Source organism: Neoarius graeffei, chromosome 19 (assembly GCF_027579695.1).
Source record: "Neoarius graeffei isolate fNeoGra1 chromosome 19, fNeoGra1.pri, whole genome shotgun sequence".
Lineage (NCBI taxonomy): Eukaryota > Metazoa > Chordata > Actinopteri > Siluriformes > Ariidae > Neoarius > Neoarius graeffei.
In genome coordinates this window covers 51,808,088-51,832,876 of record NC_083587.1, presented here as the reverse complement: position 1 = coordinate 51,832,876, position 24,789 = coordinate 51,808,088, and the positions used below count along the sequence as shown (strand labels likewise).

Here is a 24,789-nt window from a genome sequence, read left to right as displayed (position 1 = left end):
ACCGCATTGCCACAATGGACCTGTCCCTTCCACTAAGAAATGGCAAGACTACCAAATGCTGCATTGTAAACGTTTATGGCCCAACAACAAAAGGAGCCCAAGAAAATCCATTTCTTGTGGAATCACTGTATGATGAACTAAGTAATGCTATCAAAATCCCTTCAACATGGCTGTTGTTTGTATGTGGCGATTTCAACGCCAAACTTGGGAAACTAAGCAAAACAGATCACGATGCAGGATTAAATCTGTGCATAGGCTCATATGGAATGGGTAAAAGAAATGACAATGGCAAAGCACTAGCATCTTTTATCAGTGCCCATGGTCTATTCGCCACCAACACAGCATTTAAACATCCTGCCCGCCACCGTACATCTTGGGTTGGACATATTGCTACTCCCAAGAGAACAGCAGACTCAAAATCCACAATTGCAGTCTTCAACCAGATAGATTTTGTGTTATGCAAACTGAACTGCAAACCACTCCTGAAAGACTCCCGCACTTATGGAGGCACGGACCTCAATTCAGACCATGAGCCGGTAGTAACACGTATCCGAATGGAAAACACCTACCTGGTCCATAAGCAGAAGAGAGAGAAAGGCCAGGCCAGATATGACCTTGCAAGGCACACAAGTGACCCCACCACCCAAGTACAATATAGGGAAGACCTACAAAATCAAGTGGCCAACGCACACTATGACAAAAACCCAAATAAAGCATTGGATACCTTATTGAAGTGCATGCATATATCTGCTGCCAACACCCTAGGAGTGCTTAAGAGCAACAAGCACAGACAACATACTGAAGACCCCCAAGTTGCAGAGCTGTCAGAGAAACAAAAAGCCCTACGACTATGCATATATCAAACAGGGAAGAGCAAAGACCAAAGTGTCCTGAGAAAGAAACGTAACACCATCCTTCGGCAGATAAACAAACGACTGAAAGAATGAGATAAAAAGAGCAGATGGCTTAGTAGACGAGATTTCTTCCACAAATGACTGTAGCAAAATGTTCAGGGCAACCTGTGCCCTCAGAGTTGGAACTTCTCCATCACGCTCAGTTCATAATGCTGAAGGTCACTTTATTGCCACGGACAAGGGCAAGGCAGATGCAATAAGAGACTGGTTCCTACAGCAATTCACTGACCCAAATGGAGAAAAACTAGAACCTTTCCAAGGTAACCCTAGGCCTCTTGAAGCCCCAATTACAGAGGACGAAGTCAAGAAGGCCATAAAATCCTTGAGAAATGGGCGTTCACCAGGACCTGACGGAGTCAGCAATGAATTATTCAAATATGGGAGTGACATTATATTCCCAGTTTTTACATCCATCTTGAACTATGCCTTCGTATACCACCATCCAATAGAAGCCATTGGTGAAGGAACACTCATTGCTCTACCCAAACCCCAAAAAACCACCTGGTCCACCTGCAAACCTGCGTCCTATTGCCCTCTTGAACAGTATCCGGAAGATTTTGTCCACTGTCGCACTCCACCGCATCGGAGACAAAATTGACAATTTCACCGGGCCATATCAGAGTGGATTCAAAAGGGGACGTAGTTGTGCAGACATTGTGTGGGCCCAACGCATGTTCATCTCTGTTATCATGTCCAAACACTGGGACTTCCACAAAATGGGCATAGACATGTCACGTGCCTTTGACACTATAAAACTTTTGAAAATCCTAGAAGTGTTATACCAGGCTGGGTGCAGCGACGATGAAGTGCGACTGGTAAGGCTACTGCTGTCAGGTACCAAGCTGAAGGTACGAGTCAGATCAACACACGGCAGATTTTGAAACAACCATCGGTTCGCCACAAGGAGACAGCCTGTCCCCAGTGTTGTTCACCTGCTACCTTGCAGCTGCACTAGAAACTGTACAGAGATCTTCCACGAGACCTAATCCACCCTTCTCTAAACTGGGCATGCCCCTAGAAATGGAGTATGCAGACGATGTGGATTTCCTAGACGAAGAAAGATCCACTAGAAAGACTTCTACCTGTTGCTGCCAAAAACCTAAAGGACTCAAACCTGTTCATGAACGAAGGTAAAACAGAGTTCACTCATGTCTACCTGGCTGATACATCAGAGAAGGATGAGAATGACAAATCACTACGAGGAGAAGAGGAATTGAGGAAAAGTAAAATCCTGGGTTCCCTCCTCTGTAGCTCTGCTGATATAGAGGCACGTTGCATCATGGGTAACATTGCATTTCGATCATTCTGGAAGATTTGGATCCGAAGATCTAGGACTCCTTTGGCAAAGAAGCTACAACTATACAATGCTTGTTGTGTCTCCATCATGCTATATAACTGCAACAGCTGGGCAACACCAAAGGCAGTTATAGAGAAGCTTGACATCTCCCACCGTAAACACCTGCATGCTATCACAGGTCATCAGTGGCCTAAGACTATGGTAACAAATGACACCTTATACAGAATCTGCAACACAACACCTCTCTCCATAAAAGTCGATCAACTCAGGTGGTCTTTGGACACATCATTAGAATGCCACAAGACACACCTGTGCAAAAAGCTTTGGAATTTGCAGTATTAGGCTCCAGCAGATACAAGGCCCGTAAAGGAAGGCATTGTGTAAATCTGCTCAGCACGCTGAAGGCAGACCTCAAGCACAGAGGACGAGGTCCTCCTACAACAGAAAAGAAACTCCGAGAGCTAAGGGAGCTTGCAGGATGCGAGACGCAGTGGAAGAAGATGAAGAAAGACTGAATGCAGCTGTAGGACGCTTCCATGACTGTAGATGCAGAAAACCAGTGAATGATGATGAAACAATAGTCTTCATCTGTGAAATATGAAATAGATGAAGACGAATATTGTTCACAAGTCCCAAGTCTCGAGTCTTTTGAGGACGAATCTAAAGTCAAATCTCATGTCACTGCATGTGCGACTGAAGTGTGACTCGAGTCCAAGTCACAAGCTCGAATCCCATCTCTGCTAGAGAATAGCCAAAGTGAGACAACAAACCTTCCTCAAAAAAAAAAAAAAGAGTTCACCATGAATACATCGTTTTTCATTCTTGTAATCAAGTATAATTGATTTGTCTTTCCAAAACCTTTGTTAATGTTCATTTTACTTTAAGAAGCTTCGATTTCTTAGAAATATTGAGACAATTTGCTGCATGTGAGGCTTAAAAGGAGATTTCATTCGGCCCTTGTATGAAATTTCTTCTAATTTACTTTTTCAAAAGTAACCAAATTAAGTGAGCAGGTTAGATTTATCACTTGGAAATAGCATTTGCAAAGGAGTGCTTGCTTTGGGTTTTGAAATGATCTTTTCTGTGCTGGGATTCAACCATGAAAAAGTTACATTCGAAATATTAGCTGGGGGGGGGGGAGTATGGGGAAAATTTGAAGAGTTTTAGAAAACAATGATTATTGTAAATAACCTTTGACTTGTATTGCACTAAAACAAGAAAAGAGCACATTTATTTCAATTCCAACATCACTGTGACAAAAACCAGCATGGGGAGGGGACAAACCCAAAACTCCACTTCACTCCATGAATCCACACTGTTGTTCTTATAAATCAGCGAATCCTGAGATTCACTCAGATGTGTTGGTCATGATTAAAGCACCAAGACACAAATGTGAAAATATTCGAGGGCGTTTTGATTTCGAGAGCTTGGGAAAAATTGAGTGTCAATTTTGACCGCAAAAAGATTTGAGTGAGGCCTCTTGGGGCTGAGCCGCTCATATCTTAAAGCCTCGGCACATTGTGTGATGTGGTTATGAACATAAACACAGTACGGTTACGTACAGTTACTGTAAAACATTGACTGTTAAAAGGGGCGGAGCTATTGTGAAGTTTTTCATGCTGGACAATTTAAACAAAAACAGAACGGAATTCAAATTCAAACTTCAAAGAACGGAATCCTGAAACGATACATATATATGACACACACTCCATTCCACACTCCACAGTTCACACTTCACATCTCTCACGCGACGCTTCACATCTCTCTCTGTCTTCAAACTTCACTTTTCACGCTTTACACCATCCTCTATCGAAAATGGTAAGTTGTAACCAGATGCCCTTCTGAAGATGGCGATGTGGAGTAAATTTGATGGTCAGGGTTCATATGACAGAACCACTGGGATTTTCTCGTTGTAATATTCAGTAAGACAAGTAGCCTATTGTGTGCTCGGGAGCGCTAAAGCCTTGGACACGATGATTTAACTCAGAAGCAGAAGATACAGTCCAATCAGTAATACATCTAGACCAGGCCCGGCGCCATGGGGGGGGGCGAAAGGGGGCGTCGCCCCCTCGTGGCTACAGCCCCGCCCCCTCAACGGAGACTCAGAACACTTAATTGTTTTCTTATGAAAATATAATGTATTATAGTAGACGTATTAATAATTTGCATTTTCAAATACGAAATATTAAGTGGTTGAGCATTGCACAAAAATACATTTCACATAAATCACTACTAAAACTGGCACGGTAGAACAAATCTGATTGGTTGTTATGATTCTTACGTTGCAATCGTAGAATTGAACTGTATTAAGGTAGGATTATTTCAAAAAGCCTGAATTTAATATTAACCCTGTTTTAGACATATGTATCAATCCTAACTACTGGGGACTAGTTATTGTGGGTGTACTATGTGTGAAATGCTGACACAGCCGCGCACACACACACCTGTGATAAGGACAGGGGGAGGGGTCGTGCGGGTGGGCGGGGGTTTTACATGCACACTTACAAGTGCACTGTCTCTGCAATATCCTGTAATGTGCAGTCAATTTCCGGGAGTAGTCTTTCCCCCTCCGAATTAAACGAATTCAATCACAATATTGTGAATCCATTTTCTTTCTTTGTAGGCTAAGTTTATCTCCGTTTATGTTGGTGTATGTGTTCATATATGGTCCGCTTTGTGCGCAAATAGCGTAAGAATATGTGTCGTTGACGTCACCCCCCATGCAGCGGGGGGTGAAAATTCATCACTTCAGAGTGTTTAGTCCCCTACACGCCTAAACTGGGATCGCGGATTAAGTGGTTAGCGTTGACTCGGTGCGAGTCAGGGAGGCTATTACTGGTGCAGCCGCGGGGTCTGTTGATTTTTTTTTTTTAATTATGATTTTGGCCGCCGAGCCAAGTACCTTAGACTTGCATTGGCGTTTTGTTTTCATGCCGCAGAGCTATTTGTATGTATTTTAAATGTAAAGGACTTGCCTGTAGGTTTGTGTGTGTTGTTTTATGTTTGGCATCTTTCCGGTTGTACCGCGTGTCTGTGAGAAAATTGGAGGGGAGGGTTAACAGGTGGGCACGGGGGCTGATAAAGCGCAACTGCCCTGGTAATATGCCACATGATTTTCCCGGACTAAAGCAACCTTCGGGGCCGTGGTTTTGTGGTTGGCGCAGTTAATTGTTTGAAACACGTTGTCAGACCGCCATCACTACTACACACTATATGAAAAAATATTTGCCCCCTTGCGATTTCTAATCGCCCCCTTAGTAAACTGTTCCTGGCGCCGGGCCTGATCCAGACCTGTTTATTCAGAGAAATGGAATTATTTCATCAGTAGGCCTCAGTATGGACCTGTTCATTTTTTTCTAATTCTTGTTGCTGAAGAAATAATGTGTTTCTCTAAAATCCAACTCTGTTTCTTTCTTCAGTTCCAGTCTCAGGCTGCTCACTTCAACCCCCTGTTCTACCCCATCCTACCACCGCAGTTCTACCCCCCGACCTACTTCATCATGCCAGACCAGTTCTACCCCCCATCCCACCCCGTTCTGAGACCCGCCTCCTACTACCCTCCACCCACAATGATGGGGATGAACGAACGCCACGTCCCGTCCGTCCAGGAGGAGATTCTGGGAGGAAACGCTGTGTCTCCTGTGACACCACCTGAAGGTGGATGTGTAGATGATGGCTGTGTGATCACTGCTCAGGCTCATGCCACTGATGTGCTCACACTCGGTAAACAAGATTAAAATCTCAATTTTCCGCTGTTGGTTCCTTTGCACAATTCTTTAATGTTGTAATGTTTTCTCTGTCTTAACGTTCCATTTTATCTCCTTCTTGTCCTGATCTACATGTGGCACCAGAACCACCAGCACCAACTGAATCAGAGCCCGAACCTCAACCCACCTCCAGTCTGCCACCTGAAACTGTGGGCATTGAGGAGCCTTTGTCCTCCAGAACCGCAAGTCCAAAGGCACTGATGTGGGGCGAGATAATGGACAGCATCGACCCAATCCCATCCAGACCCCCAACTCCAATGTTACTCCCTTGGGGAGAACTAATAGAGGAAATGGGGTTCCAAAAGGATGAGGGGCAGGTGAACGACATGCTGGAGGCAAATTAGAAGGTTGAGGAGAAGGAGACGGGTGCAGTGGTCAGGGAGCTCAGAGTGAGTCACAGTCATATTTGTAATGTCTTACAGAATGGGTCTTGTTCACTACCTCACGAGCTCGCTACTAAGCAAAGCACATGTGGAGCGAATACTTTTGAACGCAGTAATATGATCTAGAATAGTGCAATGGGAATATTATACACCAGGATAAAAGGTTTGATGATTATTGTTCTAAAAAAAAAATCTCTCCTCTGCTTTTCTCTTTCAGGTCGTCCCTCAGTCACATCGACACGCCCTGACTGGAAATGAGAAACTTTTGCAAAAATAAACTCCTCAATTGAAAAATGCTGCACAAATGGTCTGTGTCTTTCTCATCATGAATAAATGTTGGTGTAAACGACTCACACAGAAACAGCAGTAAAGGTGCTGCGCTGTAAATCCAGGGTGGGGTGGGGCCCCGGCTGCACCATACCGGGTGACGTCACGGTCCTTGTTTCATTAATTTCCATAAGGGGTTTGGTGAACTAGCGGTCGAAATGAGTTTCCTTCGCAGGGTGGCTGGGCGCTCCCTTAGAGATAGGATGAGAAGCACAAATCACTCGGGAGGAACTCGGAGAAGAGCCGCTGCTCCTCCACATCAAAAGGAATCAGCGGAGGTGGCTCGGGCATCTCTTTCGGATGGCTCCTGGACGCCTCCCTGGGGAGGTGTTCCAGGTATGTCCCCCCGGGAGGAGGCCCTGGGGAAGACCCAGGACACGCTGGAGGGACTAGGTCTCTCGGCTGGCCTGGGAACGCCTCGGTGTTCTTCCCGAGGATGTTAGGACTAGGACTGTTTTGGCCTCTAGAGGCCGCTGTTATTTCCTTTTCATGTCGTGTTTATTTTGGCCTCTAGAGGCCGCCACTGTTCCTGTGTCTTGTGTTTGTGTTAATTGCCTAATTATCTTCACCTGTGTCCTTAATTAGTTTGTCTATTTATACCCCTGAGTTCAGTCCTCTTGTCACGGAGTCTTTGTGCTGTTATGTTTATCTCCAGTTTCCTTTGTACTGTGTTTTTTGATCTTCTTAGCTTTTGTATTTTTGCACTTTGCTTTTCTTTTGGATTATACTCTTTGGTTTTTTTTGTCTTTTGTTTTGCCCTGTATATAGTGTATATAGTTTAAATAAACCTTTTGATTCTTTTTCTACTTCCGCCTCACGCCTCTGCATTTGAGTCATCCCCCTGGTGGCCTAGTGGGGGTTTGCTGGATTATCACACCAACGAACCAGGTTCGAATCCCAGCAAAACCCTAACAGAAAGACTCCGTCATGACCGACTCAGCAGAGGCTGCTTCAACTGTCTACCCGGCCAACCTTCAGGGAATTATGGCAGCTTTGACACGCTTCGGAGCGACCATGGACGCTCATGGACGTACGCTCACCAGCCAACGTGAGGCCCTCGCTCGCCACGAGGAACTGCTTCAGCAAATTGGGAAAACCCTGGCACAGCTGACATCTCTGCCTGCATCTCCTGCTCCTGATCCAGTTCCTGCTCCTGATCCAGCTCCCACTCCTGCTCCAGTGCCTCCTGCAATGCTGCCTTCTTCACCTCGCGAACCCAGCCTTCCTGCACCACAGAGGTATGACGGCAAGCACAGTGAGTGCCGAGAGTTCCTTACCCAGTGTCAACTCACCTTTGAGCTTCAGCCTACCACCTACACTACGGATCGCCGCAAGATTGCCTTTGTGATCACCTTATTAGCTGGTAAGGCGCGAGCCTGGGCTACTGCTATCTGGCAAAGACAGGGACCTGAGTGCTTTGATTTCCAGCTGTTTTCTGAAGAGATGCTTCGGGTCTTCGATCAGGCAGACATCAGTACCGACGCAGCCCGAAAGCTCATGTCCATCCGGCAAGGAGGAAGCGTCGCAGATTACGCCATCTCGTTCCGAACACTCGCAGCAGTAAGTGGATGGAACGAGACTGCCCTGGTGTCAGCCTTCCACCATGGTCTGTCTGACCCCATCAAGGACGGTCTGGCCTCTATTGGATGCCCAAGTGACCTCGAAACCCTCATCTCACATGCTATTCGTCTGGACAACAGGATGAGAGAACGCCACCAAGCCTTGAGCCCCCCCAGCCTCCCTACCTCTACCTGGAGACCATCTACCTCCTTCAGTGACTGTCCAGAACCCATGCAAGTGGGTCGTACTCGCCTCTCCGCATCTGAGAGGGAGCGCAGAAGGAGGGACAAGTGCTGCATCTACTGTGGCAAGCCTGGTCACTTCCGAGCATCATGTCCCGAACTCTTGGGAAAAGGACCGCCCCGTCCAGCCGAGGGAGGGTTGTGACGGGGCCTACCCTCTCTCCCGGACTCCCTGGCCAAGGAATCTACATCCCGGTCTCCATCTCCTGGGGTGAGTCTGTCCACTCTTGTCAAGCTTTGATAGACTCAGGGGCGGCTGGGAACTTTATGGATATTCACTTCGCCCAAAGCATCAATATTCCGACTGCACCTCTTGAAGTCCCACTGTCTGTGTCTGCCCTCGATGGCCAAGCGTTAGGTGATGGAAGAGTCACCCAAGTTACTTCTCCAGTTTTCCTCCAGTCTCAAGGTCACAAGGAAGAAATATCCCTGCACCTGATTCCTTCACCTGAGTTCCCAGTTATTCTAGGCCTTCCTTGGCTTACTCGCCACAACCCTCGCATAGACTGGGTAACAAGCCAGGTTGTGGAATGGGGCCCTGCATGCCATGCCTCTTGTCTGCTCTCTAGCTCTCCTGTGTCTCCTGCCGAGCCCCCTGATCTCACCGAGTTATCTCAAGTTCCCACAGAGTACTGGGATCTCAAGGAGGTATTCAGCAAGAGCAGGGCCGCCGTTCTTCCTCCGCACCGGGCCTACGACTGCGCCATCGACTTGCTCCCTGGGACTACCCCTCCTCGTGGCAGACTGTTTTCACTCTCTCAGCCAGAACGCAAGGCCATGGAGGAATACCTCAAAGATGCCCTGGTCTCTGGGTTTATTCGACCCTCCACTTCACCTGCTGGAGCCGGCTTCTTCTTTGTCGGCAAGAAGGATGGGGGGCTCCGACCATGTATTGATTACAGGGGCCTGAATAAGATCACTGTGTGCAACCGATATCCCCTTCCGCTGATGTCCACAGCTTTCGACCTGCTCCAAGGCGCCACCGTCTTCACCAAGTTGGACCTACGGAACGCATACCACCTCATCCGTATCCGACAGGGAGACGAGTGGAAGACTGCCTTTAACACCCCGTCTGGGCACTACGAATACCAGGTGATGCCCTTCGGACTCACCAACGCACCAGCTGTTTTTCAGGCCTTAATCAACGACGTCTTAAGGGACATGATTAACCTATACGTCTTTGTCTACCTCGACGACATCCTTATCTTTTCCAAGACCGTGCAGGAGCACCGCCACCATGTCCGCCAGGTTCTCCAGAGGCTGCTACAGAACAATCTGTTCGCCAAGGCCCAGAAATGCGAATTTCATGTTCCCGAGGTCTCCTTTCTGGGATTTATTGTACAGACAGGCCAACTCCAAATGGACCCTGCCAAGACCCTGGCCGTCCGGGATTGGCCTACTCCCAAGTCCGTTAAGGAGGTTCAGCGGTTCTTAGGATTCGCTAACTTCTACCGCAAGTTCATCAGGAACTTCAGTTCTGTGGCAGCACCCATGTCAGACCTCACCAAAGGGACAGGTGGATCTTATGGCTGGTCTCCTCAGGCAGAAAAGGCGTTCAAAGACCTCAAGGACCGCTTCTGCACGGCACCCATTCTGGTTCTCCCGGACACCTCCCAACCATTCATCGTGGAGGTGGACGCCTCGGACAGTGGTGTCGGCGCGGTGCTCTCTCAACGTTCGGAAGGAAAGCTGCACCCCTGCGCTTACTTCTCCCACCGCCTGAGTCCTGCTGAGTCCCGGTACGATGTGGGGGATCGAGAACTGCTAGCGGTCAAACTGGCCCTTGATGAGTGGAGGCACTGGCTGGAGGGAGCACAACATCCATTCCTGGTTTGGACTGACCACAAGAACCTGGAGTACCTCCAGCAAGCCAAGAGACTGAACCCTCGACAGGCTAGGTGGGCCCTGTTTTTCAGTCGGTTTGACTTCACCCTCTCATACCGCCCCGGCTCCAAGAACACCAAACCTGACGCACTGTCCAGACTGTTCTCTGCCACTAACAGGGAGAATGAAGTCGGGCCTATTATCCCTGTGTCCCGGATTGTGGCCCCTGTCCGCTGGGGTATTGAGGAGGCTGTCCGACGAGCCCAACGCCAGGACCCCGGTCCTGGGACGGGGCCACCAGGCCTCTTGTACGTCCCACATCAAGCCCGGGCCAAGGTTCTCCAGTGGGGTCACTCTTCCCCTCTCACCGCCCACCCGGGAGCTCGGAGGACCCTGGACTTCCTGAAAAGACGCTTCTGGTGGCCTAACATGGAGAAGGAAGTAAGGTCATTTGTCCTGTCCTGTGAGGTTTGCACCAGAACCAAGAACCCACGACAGCGTCCCCAGGGTCTCCTGCATCCTCTGACCATTCCCCGGCGTCCCTGGTCCCACGTGGCAGTCGACTTTATCACGGGTCTCCCTGAGTCACAAGGTAACACGGTCATTTTGGTCTTAGTTGACAGATTCTCCAAGGCCTGCCGCTTCATACCACTGTGCAAACTCCCCTCTGCTCTTGAAACTGCGAAACTTTTGTTTAATCATGTCTTCCGAGTCTTTGGTCTTCCACAGGACATCGTCTCAGACCGAGGGCCCCAGTTCTCCTCCCGAGTGTGGCACGGGTTCTGCAAGGTCATCGGAGCCACTGCCAGCCTCTCCTCTGGGTTTCACCCACAGTCCAATGGTCAGACGGAGAGGCTCAACCAGGACCTGGAAACCACCCTGCGAGGCCTGGCTATGGATAACCCGACATCGTGGAGCACCTGGCTGCCATGGGCGGAGTACGCCCACAACACCCTGCAGTCATCGGCCACCAAGCTGTCGCCATTCCAGTGCCAATTCGGGTTCCAGCCACCTCTGTTCCCGGACCAGGAGGAGGACGCGGGGGTGCCCTCGGTCAACCAATATGTGAGACGGTGTCGCAAGACCTGGAGCAAGGTCAGGAAGACCCTCATACAGACCTCCAGAACCAACCAGACTCAGGCCAACCGCCATAGAAGACCTGCACACGCTTTCCGCCCTGGGCAGCGTGTTTGGCTGTCCACTAAGGACCTTCCACTGCGGGTGGAGAACCGCAAGCTTGCTCCTCGCTACATTGGCCCCTTCAAGGTGGTGCGCAGGGTGAACCCTGTCTCCTACCGGCTCCAGTTGCCCCGGACTCTGAGGATCAACCCCACTTTCCATGTTTCCCTGTTACGGCCCGTACTGATGTCTACGTATGCCCCTGCCCCTAGGAACCCCCCACCCCCCCGCATCTTCCAGGGGCAGACTGTGTTCACTGTGAATCGCCTGCTTGACTCCTGCCGGGTCCGCGGCGGGTTGCAATATCTGGTGGACTGGGAGGGCTATGGTCCTGAGGAGCGCTGCTGGGTTCCTGCTCGGGATGTCCTTGATAAAGAACTATGTCGGGACTTCCATTTGGCCCATCCGGATCGCCCTGGGAACGTCAGGAGACGCTCCTAGAGGGGGGGGGTCCTGTTAGGACTAGGACTGTTTTGGCCTCTAGAGGCCGCTGTTATTTCCTTTTCATGTCGTGTTTATTTTGGCCTCTAGAGGCCGCCACTGTTCCTGTGTCTTGTGTTTGTGTTAATTGCCTAATTATCTTCACCTGTGTCCTTAATTAGTTTGTCTATTTATACCCCTGAGTTCAGTCCTCTTGTCACGGAGTCTTTGTGCTGTTATGTTTATCTCCAGTTTCCTTTGTACTGTGTTTTTTGATCTTCTTAGCTTTTGTATTTTTGCACTTTGCTTTTCTTTTGGACTATACTCTTTGGTTTTTTTTGTCTTTTGTTTTGCCCTGTATATAGTGTATATAGTTTAAATAAACCTTTTGATTCTTTTTCTACTTCCGCCTCACGCCTCTGCATTTGAGTCATCCCCCTGGTGGCCTAGTGGGGGTTTGCTGGATTATCACACCAACGAACCAGGTTCGAATCCCAGCAAAACCCTAACAGAGGAGCTGGCCGAGGTGTCTGGGGAGAGGGAAGTTTGGGCTTCCATGCTCAGACTGCTGCCTCCGCGACCCGGCTCCGGATAAGCGGATGAAGATGAGATGAGAACAATCTGTCTGACTGTGGATTGGTGGAGTCCAAACTCTTTAGAGATGGTTTTGTAACCTTTCTCAGCCTGATGAGCATCAACAATGCTTTTTCTGAGGTCCTCAGAAATCTCCTTTGTTCGTGCCATGATCCACTTCCACAAACATGTGTTGTGAAGATCAGACTTTGATAGATCCCTGTTCTTTAAATAAAACAGGGTGCCCACTCACACCTGATTGTCATCCCATTGATTGAAAACACCTGACTCTAATTTCACCTTCAAATTAACTGCTAATCCTAGAGGTTCACATACTTTTGCCACTCACAGATATGTAATATTGGATCATTTTCCTCAATAAATAAATGACCAAGTATAATATTTTTTGTCTCATTTGTTTAACTGGGTTCTCTTGATCTACTTTTAGGACTTGTGTGAAAATCTGATAATGTTTTAGGTCATATTTATGCAGAAATATAGAAAATTCTAAAGGGTTCACAAACTTTCAAGCACCACTGTAAGTGCTGTCTATCTTTAGGATCCTTGGTTATCTGAATTCCTAAATATTTAACTGTGTGTTTTATAGGAATATTGCTTCTACTAGTATCATCACACTTGTGTAAGGATCAGGGGCGATTTCTCAGAGACAACAAGGGAAGCCGAGCTTCCCCTAAAATTCTCTCCCCAAACTGCGGCGTCTACGACGTTGAATTCTCATTAAAACAATAACTTGCATAACATAATATATGCCCAAGATTGTATTTATGTTCATAACTATCCTGTAACTTATTTGAGTGATGTCTGACGAACTTGCAGTTCGCTACGAGAATCACCTTTGCTGCCAGGCTGTAACCTTTCTTATTTCATGGGCTCTATGGACTGGCAGCAGTGTTGCCAGATTGGGCGGTTTTAAGTGCATTTTGGCGGGTTTTGAATATATTTTGGGATGGAAAACGTCAGCAGTATCTGGCAACACTGACTGGCAGCCGGGTATCCGTTGCAGTCTACGAGACGGCTCTGAACAGCCAATTTCGGCTAGTTGTTATTGGTTAAAATCAACAAAATCGTCACTTCCAGGGAAGCCGGGCTTCTCTGGGACTAAACGAGACAGTGGGAGGGACAAGAAGCCGGGCTGATAAAGGATTATTGGAGGTAGTGTTTCAAAGACATGAGGAGGGCGGTACTTCGGCGAGGAACACAGAAGTATGATCAGTCAGTCCCTAGCCGATGTCGAGAAAGTGTAGTCGTGTGCCAAAGTGCTGTCCGAATTTCTTTTCATATAAACGTTTCTTCTCATTGATGTCTCTGTACATTACTCTGTAAATAAATGTAAATATTACTCGTTGTGCTCTGTTAACTTTCATCCATTCTATCAGTTTGATCATTCGTGAATTCACTCGTTTATTTCATTTGCAGTTCAATCTGGTTGTAGGCTATCTTGAGCCTTATTGGGATCTGCAGTGCTAGCTGCTCACAGAAATTGGTGAAGTCTCTGGAAAGCACAACCAGCTGGTATGACAGGGTCACAGACCATTTTCTGGAAAAGGAGCGGAGGGCAGAATTTGTGTATAAATAGTGTTCATGAATCTGAAGTGTGTATATTGTTCAGTAATGTTAAGAGAATGGTGGGCTCTGTGTTATAGGTTATACCTGGGTATAATATTCAAGATTCTGCGTGTTGCATAGCCTACCTGGTTATGAATTTCCAGACTGTGTTGCAGAAGATGTTCAAGGATGTGTTGCACAGCTGGGTGTTGTGTTAAAGACTCTGTGTTGCATATCAGGGTATGATGTTCAAGGCTCTTCGTTGAATAGCCAGTGATTTTTGGATGTTTGATATTTTTGATTAAGGATATGAGGCGGGGCGGCACGGTGGTGTAGTGGTTAGCGCTGTCGCCTCACAGCAAGAAGGTCCTGGGTTCGAGCCCCGGGGCCGGCGAGGGCCTTTCTGTGTGGAGTTTGCATGTTCTCCCCGTGTCCGCGTGGGTTTCCTCCGGGTGCTCCGGTTTCCCCCACAGTCCAAAGACATGCAGGTTAGGTTAACTGGTGACTCTAAATTGAACGTAGGTGTGAATGTGAGTGTGAATGGTTGTCTGTGTCTATGTGTCAGCCCTGTGATGACCTGGCGACTTGTCCAGGGTGTACCCCGCCTTTCGCCCGTAGTCAGCTGGGATAGGCTCCAGCTTGCCTGCGACCCTGTAGAAGGATAAAGCGGCTAGAGATGATGAGATGAGATGAGATGAGCATATGAGGCACTAGCCTGGCAAGCCAGACTATAACATGAAACGTACAAGCAAAAATACTTTCTGCCACTAGGTAGGGTTGTCTAGTTCACTGTGCTAATGGGGCACACTTTTCTATGCTTTGATATCCGGCCTACAGGTTTTACGATGAATGCGTAAAATGGGCTTCCCCTGTTTTAAAACCAGCAGCCGCCACTGGTAAGGATAATATCTCACACTTGGAAATGTTCAGTTTAAGGCCTGAGGCATTAGAGAGATGCTCAACCAGAGTTAAGGCATGAGATAGTTGATTTTTGTCTTGCAGGAATAAAATGTCATCTGCCAGTTGTCTCTGTCAAAAAAAGTTATCCCCTTAAACTCTACATCATGAACTATGCACTTCTCTGACCAGCAAAAATAATAAGAAGGAAATTCTGCAGGTGAACTTCTATATTTATAAACACAACTGAGGCTCATCATCGGACTGTACCAATGCGCTCCGTAACACGGGGGAGTCCAAGGACAAAGTATTACCACTGCATTATCAAGAGAAATTAATTTGAGCAAGTTTAAACGAATAATAGAGTGAAATAAATTTAATTACACATGTAGAATGTTAATAAAAAAGTTGTTCAATATCAATCAAAAATACAACATTTGAAATATCAAATTCCCCCCCCCCCACACCTCCCTCCCACCCCCATGACAAGAAAAACAAGTTTGTTTGACGTTGGTTGCGTAACTAACGTTCACAGCGTATCTTTGCCCGGCGCCGAGAGCACCTTAGAGAAGAAACAGTTTGTGAGTGTTTAGTGCTTTTTCTCAAGGTAAGTAAAATAGGTGTTGGTTGAAAAAAAAAAGCTTAATTTATTACCAAGTTATAAATGATTGAAGTAAAATGTTTTGTATTTAAGTCAAATGTGCAGACAGTCACTGTTGACCTGAAGAGAAAATTAGCATTAGCTTAGCATTGTATAGAAATGACTTGGTGTAACCTGGAGTCTAGTTTTGTAAGAATGTTTTTGTTTACTGTCTGAGTAAAGCCTGTATTTACTGTGTGTTTACAATGCCATATGCGGTCGGTTTGAGCAAAAATGCACCCAAAGTATAATATTTACACTACCGTTCAAAAGTTTGGGGTCACCCAGACAATTTTGTGTTTTCCATGAAAAGTCACAGTTTTATTTACCACCATAAGTTGTAAAATGAATAGAAAATATAGTCAAGACATTTTTCTGGCCATTTTGAGCATTTAATCGACCCCACAAACGTGATGCTCCAGAAACTCAATCTGCTCAAAGGAAGGTCAGTTTTATAGCTTCTCTAAAGAGCTCAACTGTTTTCAGCTGTGCTAACATGATTGTACAAGGGTTTTCTAATCATCCATTAGCCTTCTGAGGCAATGAGCAAACACATTGTACCATTAGAACACTGGAGTGAGAGTTGCTGGAAATGGGCCTCTATACACCTATGGAGATATTGCACCAAAAACCAGACATTTGCAGCTAGAATAGTCATTTACCACATTAGCAATGTATAGAGTGTATTTCTGATTAGTTTAAAGTGATCTTCATTGAAAAGAACAGTGCTTTTCTTTCAAAAATAAGGACATTTCAAAGTGACCCCAAACTTTTGAACAGTAGTGTAGGAACCACAGTGTTGCATACATGTCAACCTTTGGTTCCCCATGCCCTTTAACCTGTACTTTTCCCTTACATGCACCCATGAGCCCTTATACACGAGAAAAAATTCCAATATATAATCCAAAGCACTGATTGTTTTATTCCACACTATACACTCCTATTGTAATCGACATATTTATCACACTGCATCAAGTTAAAGGGATCAAATGAGCATGTGCTGAATAAAAAGAAATTTTAGATCCCAGAGAAAACAACTGAATTAAAAAGGACTGTGTATGTACAGTCAAGTAAACAATTATCTACTAAAGAGAATGACTGAACTATAAACTTAATTATTTAAGATACATTGTATCAGTAATACCAGAATTATTGATGTAAATTTTGCAAATAAAATGTATTAATCTTAAATAGTTCATAAAAACTCCACAAAGTTCTATTTGACAAGTGTTGACATCACCTAGAATATTACATTCCACCAGAGAAAATTACTTGAAATATAACAGCAGTGGGGCGGCACGGTGGTGTTCAGGGCTCTACATTAACTTTTGAAACCACTTGTCCTGTCGGGCAAGTTGACAGGAAATTTACTTGTCCGAATGTGATTTTGACTTGTCTGAAGAAATATTTGAGGAAAACCCCCCACAAATAAACTATTTGTAACCCAACAATCTTTATTGCATTTGTTTCCGAATTCACAACGTATGCATAATATCTATGAATCAAAAGTAATCAATACTTGATATACTGAGGCAAAAGTTCAAAAATATAGTAAAACAGACTGATTGATACCATAATTCACCAATTATTCAGGGTTCCCGCGGTCCTTAAAAAGTCTTAAATACAACTTTCGGTTTTCAAGGCCTAAAAACGTCTTAAATTGTTTGGAATGACTGGAATTTTCGAAAGGGAGGTATTAAATTTAATATTGGACCGAACGAGTGAAATGTCTCCATCCGGTTTGGGGTATTTTTTTTTTAACCGTAATTTTAAAAGTGACCAGCGTACCTTTTGGGGCAGCATTGGTTCTGTGCGTTCTGTGCATTCCGTAGATCAAGAACTAACGTTAGGAGGCTACTGGAGGAAGTGTGGTGTGGTGTGGTGGTTGTGAAGACTGAGAGATACGCAGGTAGTTTGCGCAGGCGCTAGAAAGCGTTGATAATTATGGGAAGATGTCTGTTTAATGATAAGTGGTTGAGGGATGACAAATACCCCCAAAATAAGGAGAAGAATCGTTTGCGATAAAAAGCGCTGGATCGCACAAATGTGTTTAAAGACGAAAACGCAGAGCTGGGGACACGGCGGACTGGGAAACTGGTTTTTCACGGACACGAGCCGCCCGCGTGTGTGTGTGTTACACTACGTTCAGACTGCAACCTGAAACGACCCATATCCGATTTGTTTTGAAATCTGATTTTTTTGTTAGGCCGTTCACATTACCAATTATATGAGACTTGTATGCGATCTCCAATATGAACGGAAAATGACCCAAAAGTGTCCCGCATGCGCAAATTGACACGTAATAAGCACATCTACGTAATACGTAAACAAAAAAAAAGCGCACTCTTCATGTTTAATGATTTCTTTTTGTTTGTTTGTTTAATTATCTGGTTAGTGTTAAAGTGTGAGGTCTCGTGTGTGTTTTTGTTTCTGAACTGAAATGAAAACGTGTAGCCTGGTAACGAGGGTTGACTCCTAAATGTCTCTCTAATTTCTATATAAGTGCACTACATGTTACTAGGAAGTAATGGATTTTTAAACTCTATATAGTGCACTCGAGCTTCAGTAGGCAGTCATTTGGGATACGGCCGCTGTATTACCAAACTCTTAATTCAGGCTTAATAATTTGCACATATTTATTTCGTCATATTAATAAACTTTTTCTACATTTTTATAAATGTTTATTTAGATTGTTTATAGCCAGCTGAATTCTGCAACTTCTCTCAGCGCTGGCTCAAGGTGCATAAACACCAGTGCAGTTTGCTATGGAGATGAGGCGAGACCTGGCGATGTGGTTTTTGTGGCGGCGGCGGAACTCACACAATAATCTGATTAACAGCAGACTAATGAGACCGAAGGTGTCAAATTACTGGAAATTTCCAGAACAATCTTATAATCTTGTAATACAGGATGGTTTAATTTATAAATCAGTTACAGAAACTGTTTTATTTAATCAGGCTAACAGATCAACATCCAGGTCCCTACCAAATCCACCATTAGCTTGATCAATTCTATAAAAGTCTATTTAAATTCTGAAAACTGTACAAATGTTGTTGTTTTCCACCAAAGAGGCGGGATTAGCCAACGCAGAATAGTGACGTTTGTCTCTTGATGATGATGTGTAGGTTGCATGAATGCGACCTGTCCGGTCAGACTGCAGTCGCATGTGAAAATATCGGATATGCATCGGAATTAGGACCACATATCCAAGCGGCCTGGGTCGCATGTGAAAAAATCGGATCTGTGTCGTTCAGATTGTCAATAACAAATCGGATACAGGTCGCATATGGGCAAAAAAATCGCATATGGGTCGTTTCAGGGTGCAGTCTGAACGTAGTCTTAGAGGTCAAGCGCTCCGGAGTGAAACGCAGGGGGGTTCGCGCATGCGCACAAGAGTCAGGTGGAAAATGGGGCTTATAGGAAATACTAATAATAATAATGATTAGCATCATTTTTTACATAATTAACATTGTTTATTGTACTAAGTTTAATATAAATATATAAACAACCTTTATTTCAAAACTCAATTTAAAAGAACTCCAGAAAATACAATAATTCTAAATATAGTACAATATAAATAATTTGTACAAAAAGTTTTTTTAGTTTTATTACTTATCGTCTACAACAGTGTTTTTAATATAATAATAAGAATAATATTAACAACCACTAATAATAATTAGTGGTAATAGTAATTATTATTGATTATTAATCATTACTATTAATGAATTAGTGATTAATAAGTACTAGGGATTATTAAATGTTATAAAATTAAGTTATTAAAAATTACTACAAATAATTATTAAAAAGTAGTATTTGGTAGAATACAAACAAATACTCATGGATTATAGATAAATTTTTTAAATAGTGAACATTGATATAAAATAACTGTACTACTAATAATAGCCTTTCGCCCGTAGTCAGCTGGGATAGGCTCCAGCTTGCCTGCGACCCTGTAGAAGGATAAAGCGGCTAGAGATAATGAGATGAGATGAGATGAATTATAATTGATGCTCTATTAATTATTAATTAATATAGCTAATAAGTAGTGATTATCTCATCTCATTATATCTAGCCGCTTTATCCTGTTCTACAGGGTCGCAAGGAAGCTGGAGCCTATCCCAGCTGACTACGGGCGAAAGGCGGGGTACACCCTGGACAAGTCGCCAGGTCTTCACAGGGCTGACACATAGACACAGACAACCATTCACACTCGCATTCACACCTACGGTCAATTTAGAGTCACCAGTTAACCTAACCTGCATGTCTTTGGACTGTGGGGGAAACCGGAGCACCTGGAGGAAACCCACACGGACACGGGGAGAACATGCAAACTCCGCACAGAAAGGCCCTCGCCGGCCACGGGGCTCGAACCCGGACCTTCTTGCTGTGAGGCAACAGCACTAACCAAGTAGTGATTATTAAAATGTTATAAAATTGAGTTAATTTTTAAAAAATTATTATTAAAAAAGTAGTTATTATTATTAATAGTAGTAATACAAGCAATTATTCATGGATTATAGATAATAATTAATGATTATTTTTGAATAATGAACATTGATATAACAATTGCACTGATAATTAGTTTACAGTTATTACAACACATTGATTAATATTGATAATGGTTATGAAAGGTGCGGCACGGTGGTGTAGTGGTTAGCGCTGTCGCCTCACAGCAAGAAGGTCCGGGTTCGAGCCCCGTGGCTGGCGAGGGCCTTTCTGTGCGGAGTTTGCATGTTCTCCCCGTGTCCGCGTGGGTTTCCTCCGGGTGCTCCGGTTTCCCCCACAGTCCAAAGACATGCAGGTTAGGTTAACTGGTGACTCTAAATTGACCGTAGGTGTGAAGGCGAGTGTGAATGGTTGTCTGTGTCTCTGTGTCAGCCCTGTGATGACATGGCGACTTGTCCAGGGTGTACCCCGCCTTTCGCCCGTAGTCAGCTGGGATAGGCTCCAGCTTGCCTGCGACCCTGTAGTAGTGCCAGAAATGCAACCATTTATCCAATCATAGCCATAAGCTTTAGTCAGCAGCATGTTTGTTATCAAAGAAGGGGAGAAGGGCTTTTCATCTTTATATCTCTAAAACTATTAATTTGTTTTATTCAGTATTTTTGATGGGAAGGAACACATCAACCACTTGTGAAGCAAAAGAAGTAATCCACTGGTTTTAAATATACGTTATGTCCTTATTTCTCTTTGCTCTTGTCATATATATGTTATTTACCAGCTGGGAGGTCCGTATGGTGAAATACCGTGACTGAGGTCTTGAAAGTACTGAGTGAGGCCCTCTGGGCCGAGGTCACAGTATTTCACCATACAGACCGACCATAAGCTGGTAAATAATATATTTATTTTTTTCTTTACCAAATTCTAACAGAAAACGAGAGCGCCCGAAAGGGAAAACCAAGCCGAGCCGCCATTTTGAATCTTCATTCACGGCTGTAATGCAAATTGCTTCCTCCTCGCTATACAAGTGCACTTCCATGACAGGAAAAAAACTACATTTTGCTGCCTATGTAGTCCCCTATTGATACAAATAGTCATTCAGGATTCAGCCATGTTTTTGCTTGGCGTTAGCAAATTACAGGTTTTTAGCTTTCTCCTGAAATGTTTTCTTTTATTTCATCTTCCTCAGGGTAGTAAAACTCGCTTTTGCTGTGAACATTGTCGTTATCGCTATCCATGCTGTAAAATTAATGCTATTCTCCTGAGAAATGCGAAAATAAATGTTGACAAAAATTGCTACGATGTTTGTTGTTGTGAACGAGCGAGTTGCCAGAGGTCTGTAACTGGGGTCCGTACCGTAGGATACCGACCTGCTCGCCAGCCAATCAGAGCGCAGGATGTGGACCGCGAAAAAAATAAAATATTTGAACTTAATCCTTGTTATAAAAAGTTGCATATATTAACTTCTTCATCCTGTCAGGTTGGATCTGGACACGTGAGTCGCAGAGGCAGATCCAAGAAGTTGAAAACCAGTTAGAGGGGCAAGTGGCTTCCATTGCCAAAGACCTGGAGCTCAAGTATAAAGATACGCTGAAGGAGAACCGACGCACAACTCCCCTCCTGGAGCTAGAGAAAGCGTGTCAGCGGGTGGAGGGCTACAAGAAGGCCATGGCCTCTCACAGCCAACATCTCATGGAGGAGCGTAAGCAGCTGCAGAAGGAACGTGAAGAGCTAGAGGACAAGAAGAAGCGTGCCCTGCAGACTGGAGCAGCTAGACAGGCGCTTCATGAAGCTCTGCAACAGGAGCAAAAATGGCAGGAGGGAGCCCAGGTTTTGCTAAATGATCTGGAGTACCGGCTGATGGAGAGGCAGAGTGCCTTCTGCAGCCCGCTGCTGCCCAAGGAACGCAGGATGGCGATCGAAAGAGATCTGCTGGTCAGAGTGGCCAGGGACCCAGTGGGGGTGGAATTGGGCCTGGAGAATGACATCAGGGACATTTTTAAAAATGATAGGCACTGCGCACAGATGTTGAATATGGACAAGAGGAAAAATGGGCAGTTGATGTGGCTGTATCTTAAATACTGGAGGCTGCAGGTTACACTGCAGAAACACAAGAGAGCAGAGGGCAGGTTGAAAGGGTCACTGTCTGATGTCAAGTGACCTTAGAAGGACATTTAGAAAATTATAATGCTTGTTTTGAACCCCCGGATCTGCCGATAGTGTGGGGAAGTTCTCATGGTTTGCACTCCTGCATATAGATGTATGTAGACTGACAAAGTAAAAGAAACAATGGTGACACCATGTTGCTGGTATCCACTTGTCCCCTTATAGTGAAGCATCTCTTCAAATCAATCCAAAGTTCTGCTAACTCATCACCTTTATCCTGTGATGAAACCTTCATCCACGATGACCCCATCTCCATCTACAGAGCACGAGGACTCGCTGAAAGGTTGATAAAAAGCAAAATGATATAAATCATATGCTATGGCCATTTCAAGCCACTCAGACACCTTAGGGAGATCTTGGACTGGCACATACCTCTGTCACACTGCGCTCTATTCCACCATCACCACACCATCATCAAAACACTATCTGAGGGAAAACCTTTTGGAAGAACAGTCATCATCATTCTGGTACATTTCCAGAGACTTGTAGAATCTATAATATGGTGCATTGAGGGTGTTTTGGTGGCTTATCATGACCCAACACCTTACTGAGTCTCCTTTAATTCGTCACCCATCTGTATGTTTCTTTAACTTTGCCTAGTCAAGCATATTAATGATGTTTTGGGGGATGGGACTACTAAACCTACTGACAATCATTTGAAAATAATAAAATAATGCTGCTTCTCTGAGTGCATAGTGCCTTTTCTGTTATTCAGCATGAAATTATAGTTGTTTTACGTATTTGTTTTTTATTCCTACTGATGTAAAATCATCCCTATAATGGTAATCTTTAAAAATATATAAATAAATAAAAACTTTCATTCCAAATAAGTGGTCTGGGGTGGTTTGTTTGTTTATTTGTTTGTTGGTTTGAGTAAATTTTTTAACTTGGATTTTATTCTCTCTTTCTCTGACAGTTTATACACACTTGCTTTCTCAAACGCGACACTCTTCATACTGCAGCATTATATAGAGGTTATATTTATGTATGGGATTACCCTATTATGACAGTTAAATGGTATTGTTTTCTATAATAAAATACAACGTAATATCACAAACATAAATAATAAGACTCAAAAATCCTTTTGGATGAAGAGAGATTTAAAATATTTTATTACCAAATAACACTGGGGGGGGAGGCAGCACGGTGGGTAGTGGTTAGTGCTGTCGCCTCACAGCAAGAAGGTCCGGGTTCGAGCCCCGTGGCCGGCGAGGGCCTTTCTGTGCGGTGTTTGCATGTTCTCCCCGTGTCCGTGTGGGTTTCCTCCGGGTGCTCTGGTTTCCCCCACAGTCCAAAGACATGCAGGTTAGGTTAACTGGTGACTCTAAATTGACCGTAGGTGTGAATGCGAGTGTGAATGGTTGTCTGTGTCTATGTGTCAGCCCTGTGATGACCTGGCGACTTGTCCAGGGTGTACCCCGCCTTTCGCCCGTAGTCAGCTGGGATAGGCTCCAGCTTGCCTGCGACCCTGTAGAACAGGATAAAGCGGCTAGAGATAATGAGATGAGATTAGATTAATAAATGATGAAGTTAAAGTGAAAATCTTCCCAGTAATTTATAACAAGAATTTAAATCTTGTTCCTTTTTGGAGTGTTGTACACTTTGTTGTACAAAGATGTTGCAGATTTGGCACTAGCTATAATATCACTGCTTGGGTAGCAGTTGTAGCTGGGTCTGTCTCAGAAACTGGGTACTGTGGGGGTACCCCACTAAATATACTCACAGTCAATAAACTATACAGTTTTGAATGGTGATGTTGGTTTTAATTTGAAATAAAATGATGAAAGAAATAATACAGATAAAACTAAATCTTTGATGTGAATACTCTGTTCAGAATTTGGCAAAAATTCTGCAAACTTGTGGAAAAATGTAAGCTTGATCTGGGACATGATAAATGGTTGACTACATCGCATTCCCTTAAAAAGGTTGTAGTTCACTGAAAAGTCTACAGTTATCGCTAATTGTATTTTAAGTTGTAACTTTATACACCTATGGATTGGTGCACTCACAGAATAATCATAACCGTAATAAAACATCATGCAAAATATTTGATCACCGTCGTAACTCCATTTTCCGCATTCCCAAAACCAATACGATTGCAGGCTTTCGTCTAAACGGGGGAACAGGGGCGCTGCGCCCTCTTACTCTCGGCGTGCGCCCCCTTACCGACTCCGTGAGAACATCCCAGCAACACTACGTGACAATGTGTCTGATCATCAAATACGTTATAATTGCTCCAAAAATATTCCAATCATAGTAGATACACCGCCAGACGGTGCAAAAACAATCCGAATTGGCGTTTTCCAGACTGAGGCGCCATGTCGTTTAGTTGTTTACTTGTCGCGGCTGCTCTCGCGAGATTTGACATGGGTTACATACAAGGTCAGCTGACTTGTAGAGCGAGATTTCTCGAGACTGAATGACCTTTCACCCACCGGCGCGGGAGCTTTTGACAAGTAGTTCGCGAGTTGTTTTTGTTGACACTTGGGCATTTAAAGATGTCATGCCGCGGCATGAAGCAGAAGAAAGCCAAAGACTGTCTGGGGCAGAAGAAGATTACTTCTTTCTTTTTCAATGTTGACAGACAATTTGTT

General features: G+C 44.7%; 1 protein-coding gene across 1 annotated transcript; it reads left to right on the top strand.

Moving 5' to 3' along the window:
• Positions 1-1,005: 1,005 nt before the first annotated feature.
• LOC132867625 (uncharacterized) lies at positions 1,006-22,992 on the top strand. Its single transcript, XM_060900604.1, has 7 exons — positions 1,006-1,174; positions 1,861-2,044; positions 2,166-2,412; positions 5,631-5,934; positions 6,063-6,295; positions 6,401-6,473; positions 21,510-22,992. The coding sequence occupies exons 1-7, from the start codon at positions 1,006-1,008 to the stop codon at positions 22,187-22,189; spliced, it is 1,890 nt and encodes a 629-aa protein (XP_060756587.1). The 3' UTR covers positions 22,190-22,992.
• The last annotated feature ends 1,797 nt before the right edge of the window (positions 22,993-24,789 follow it).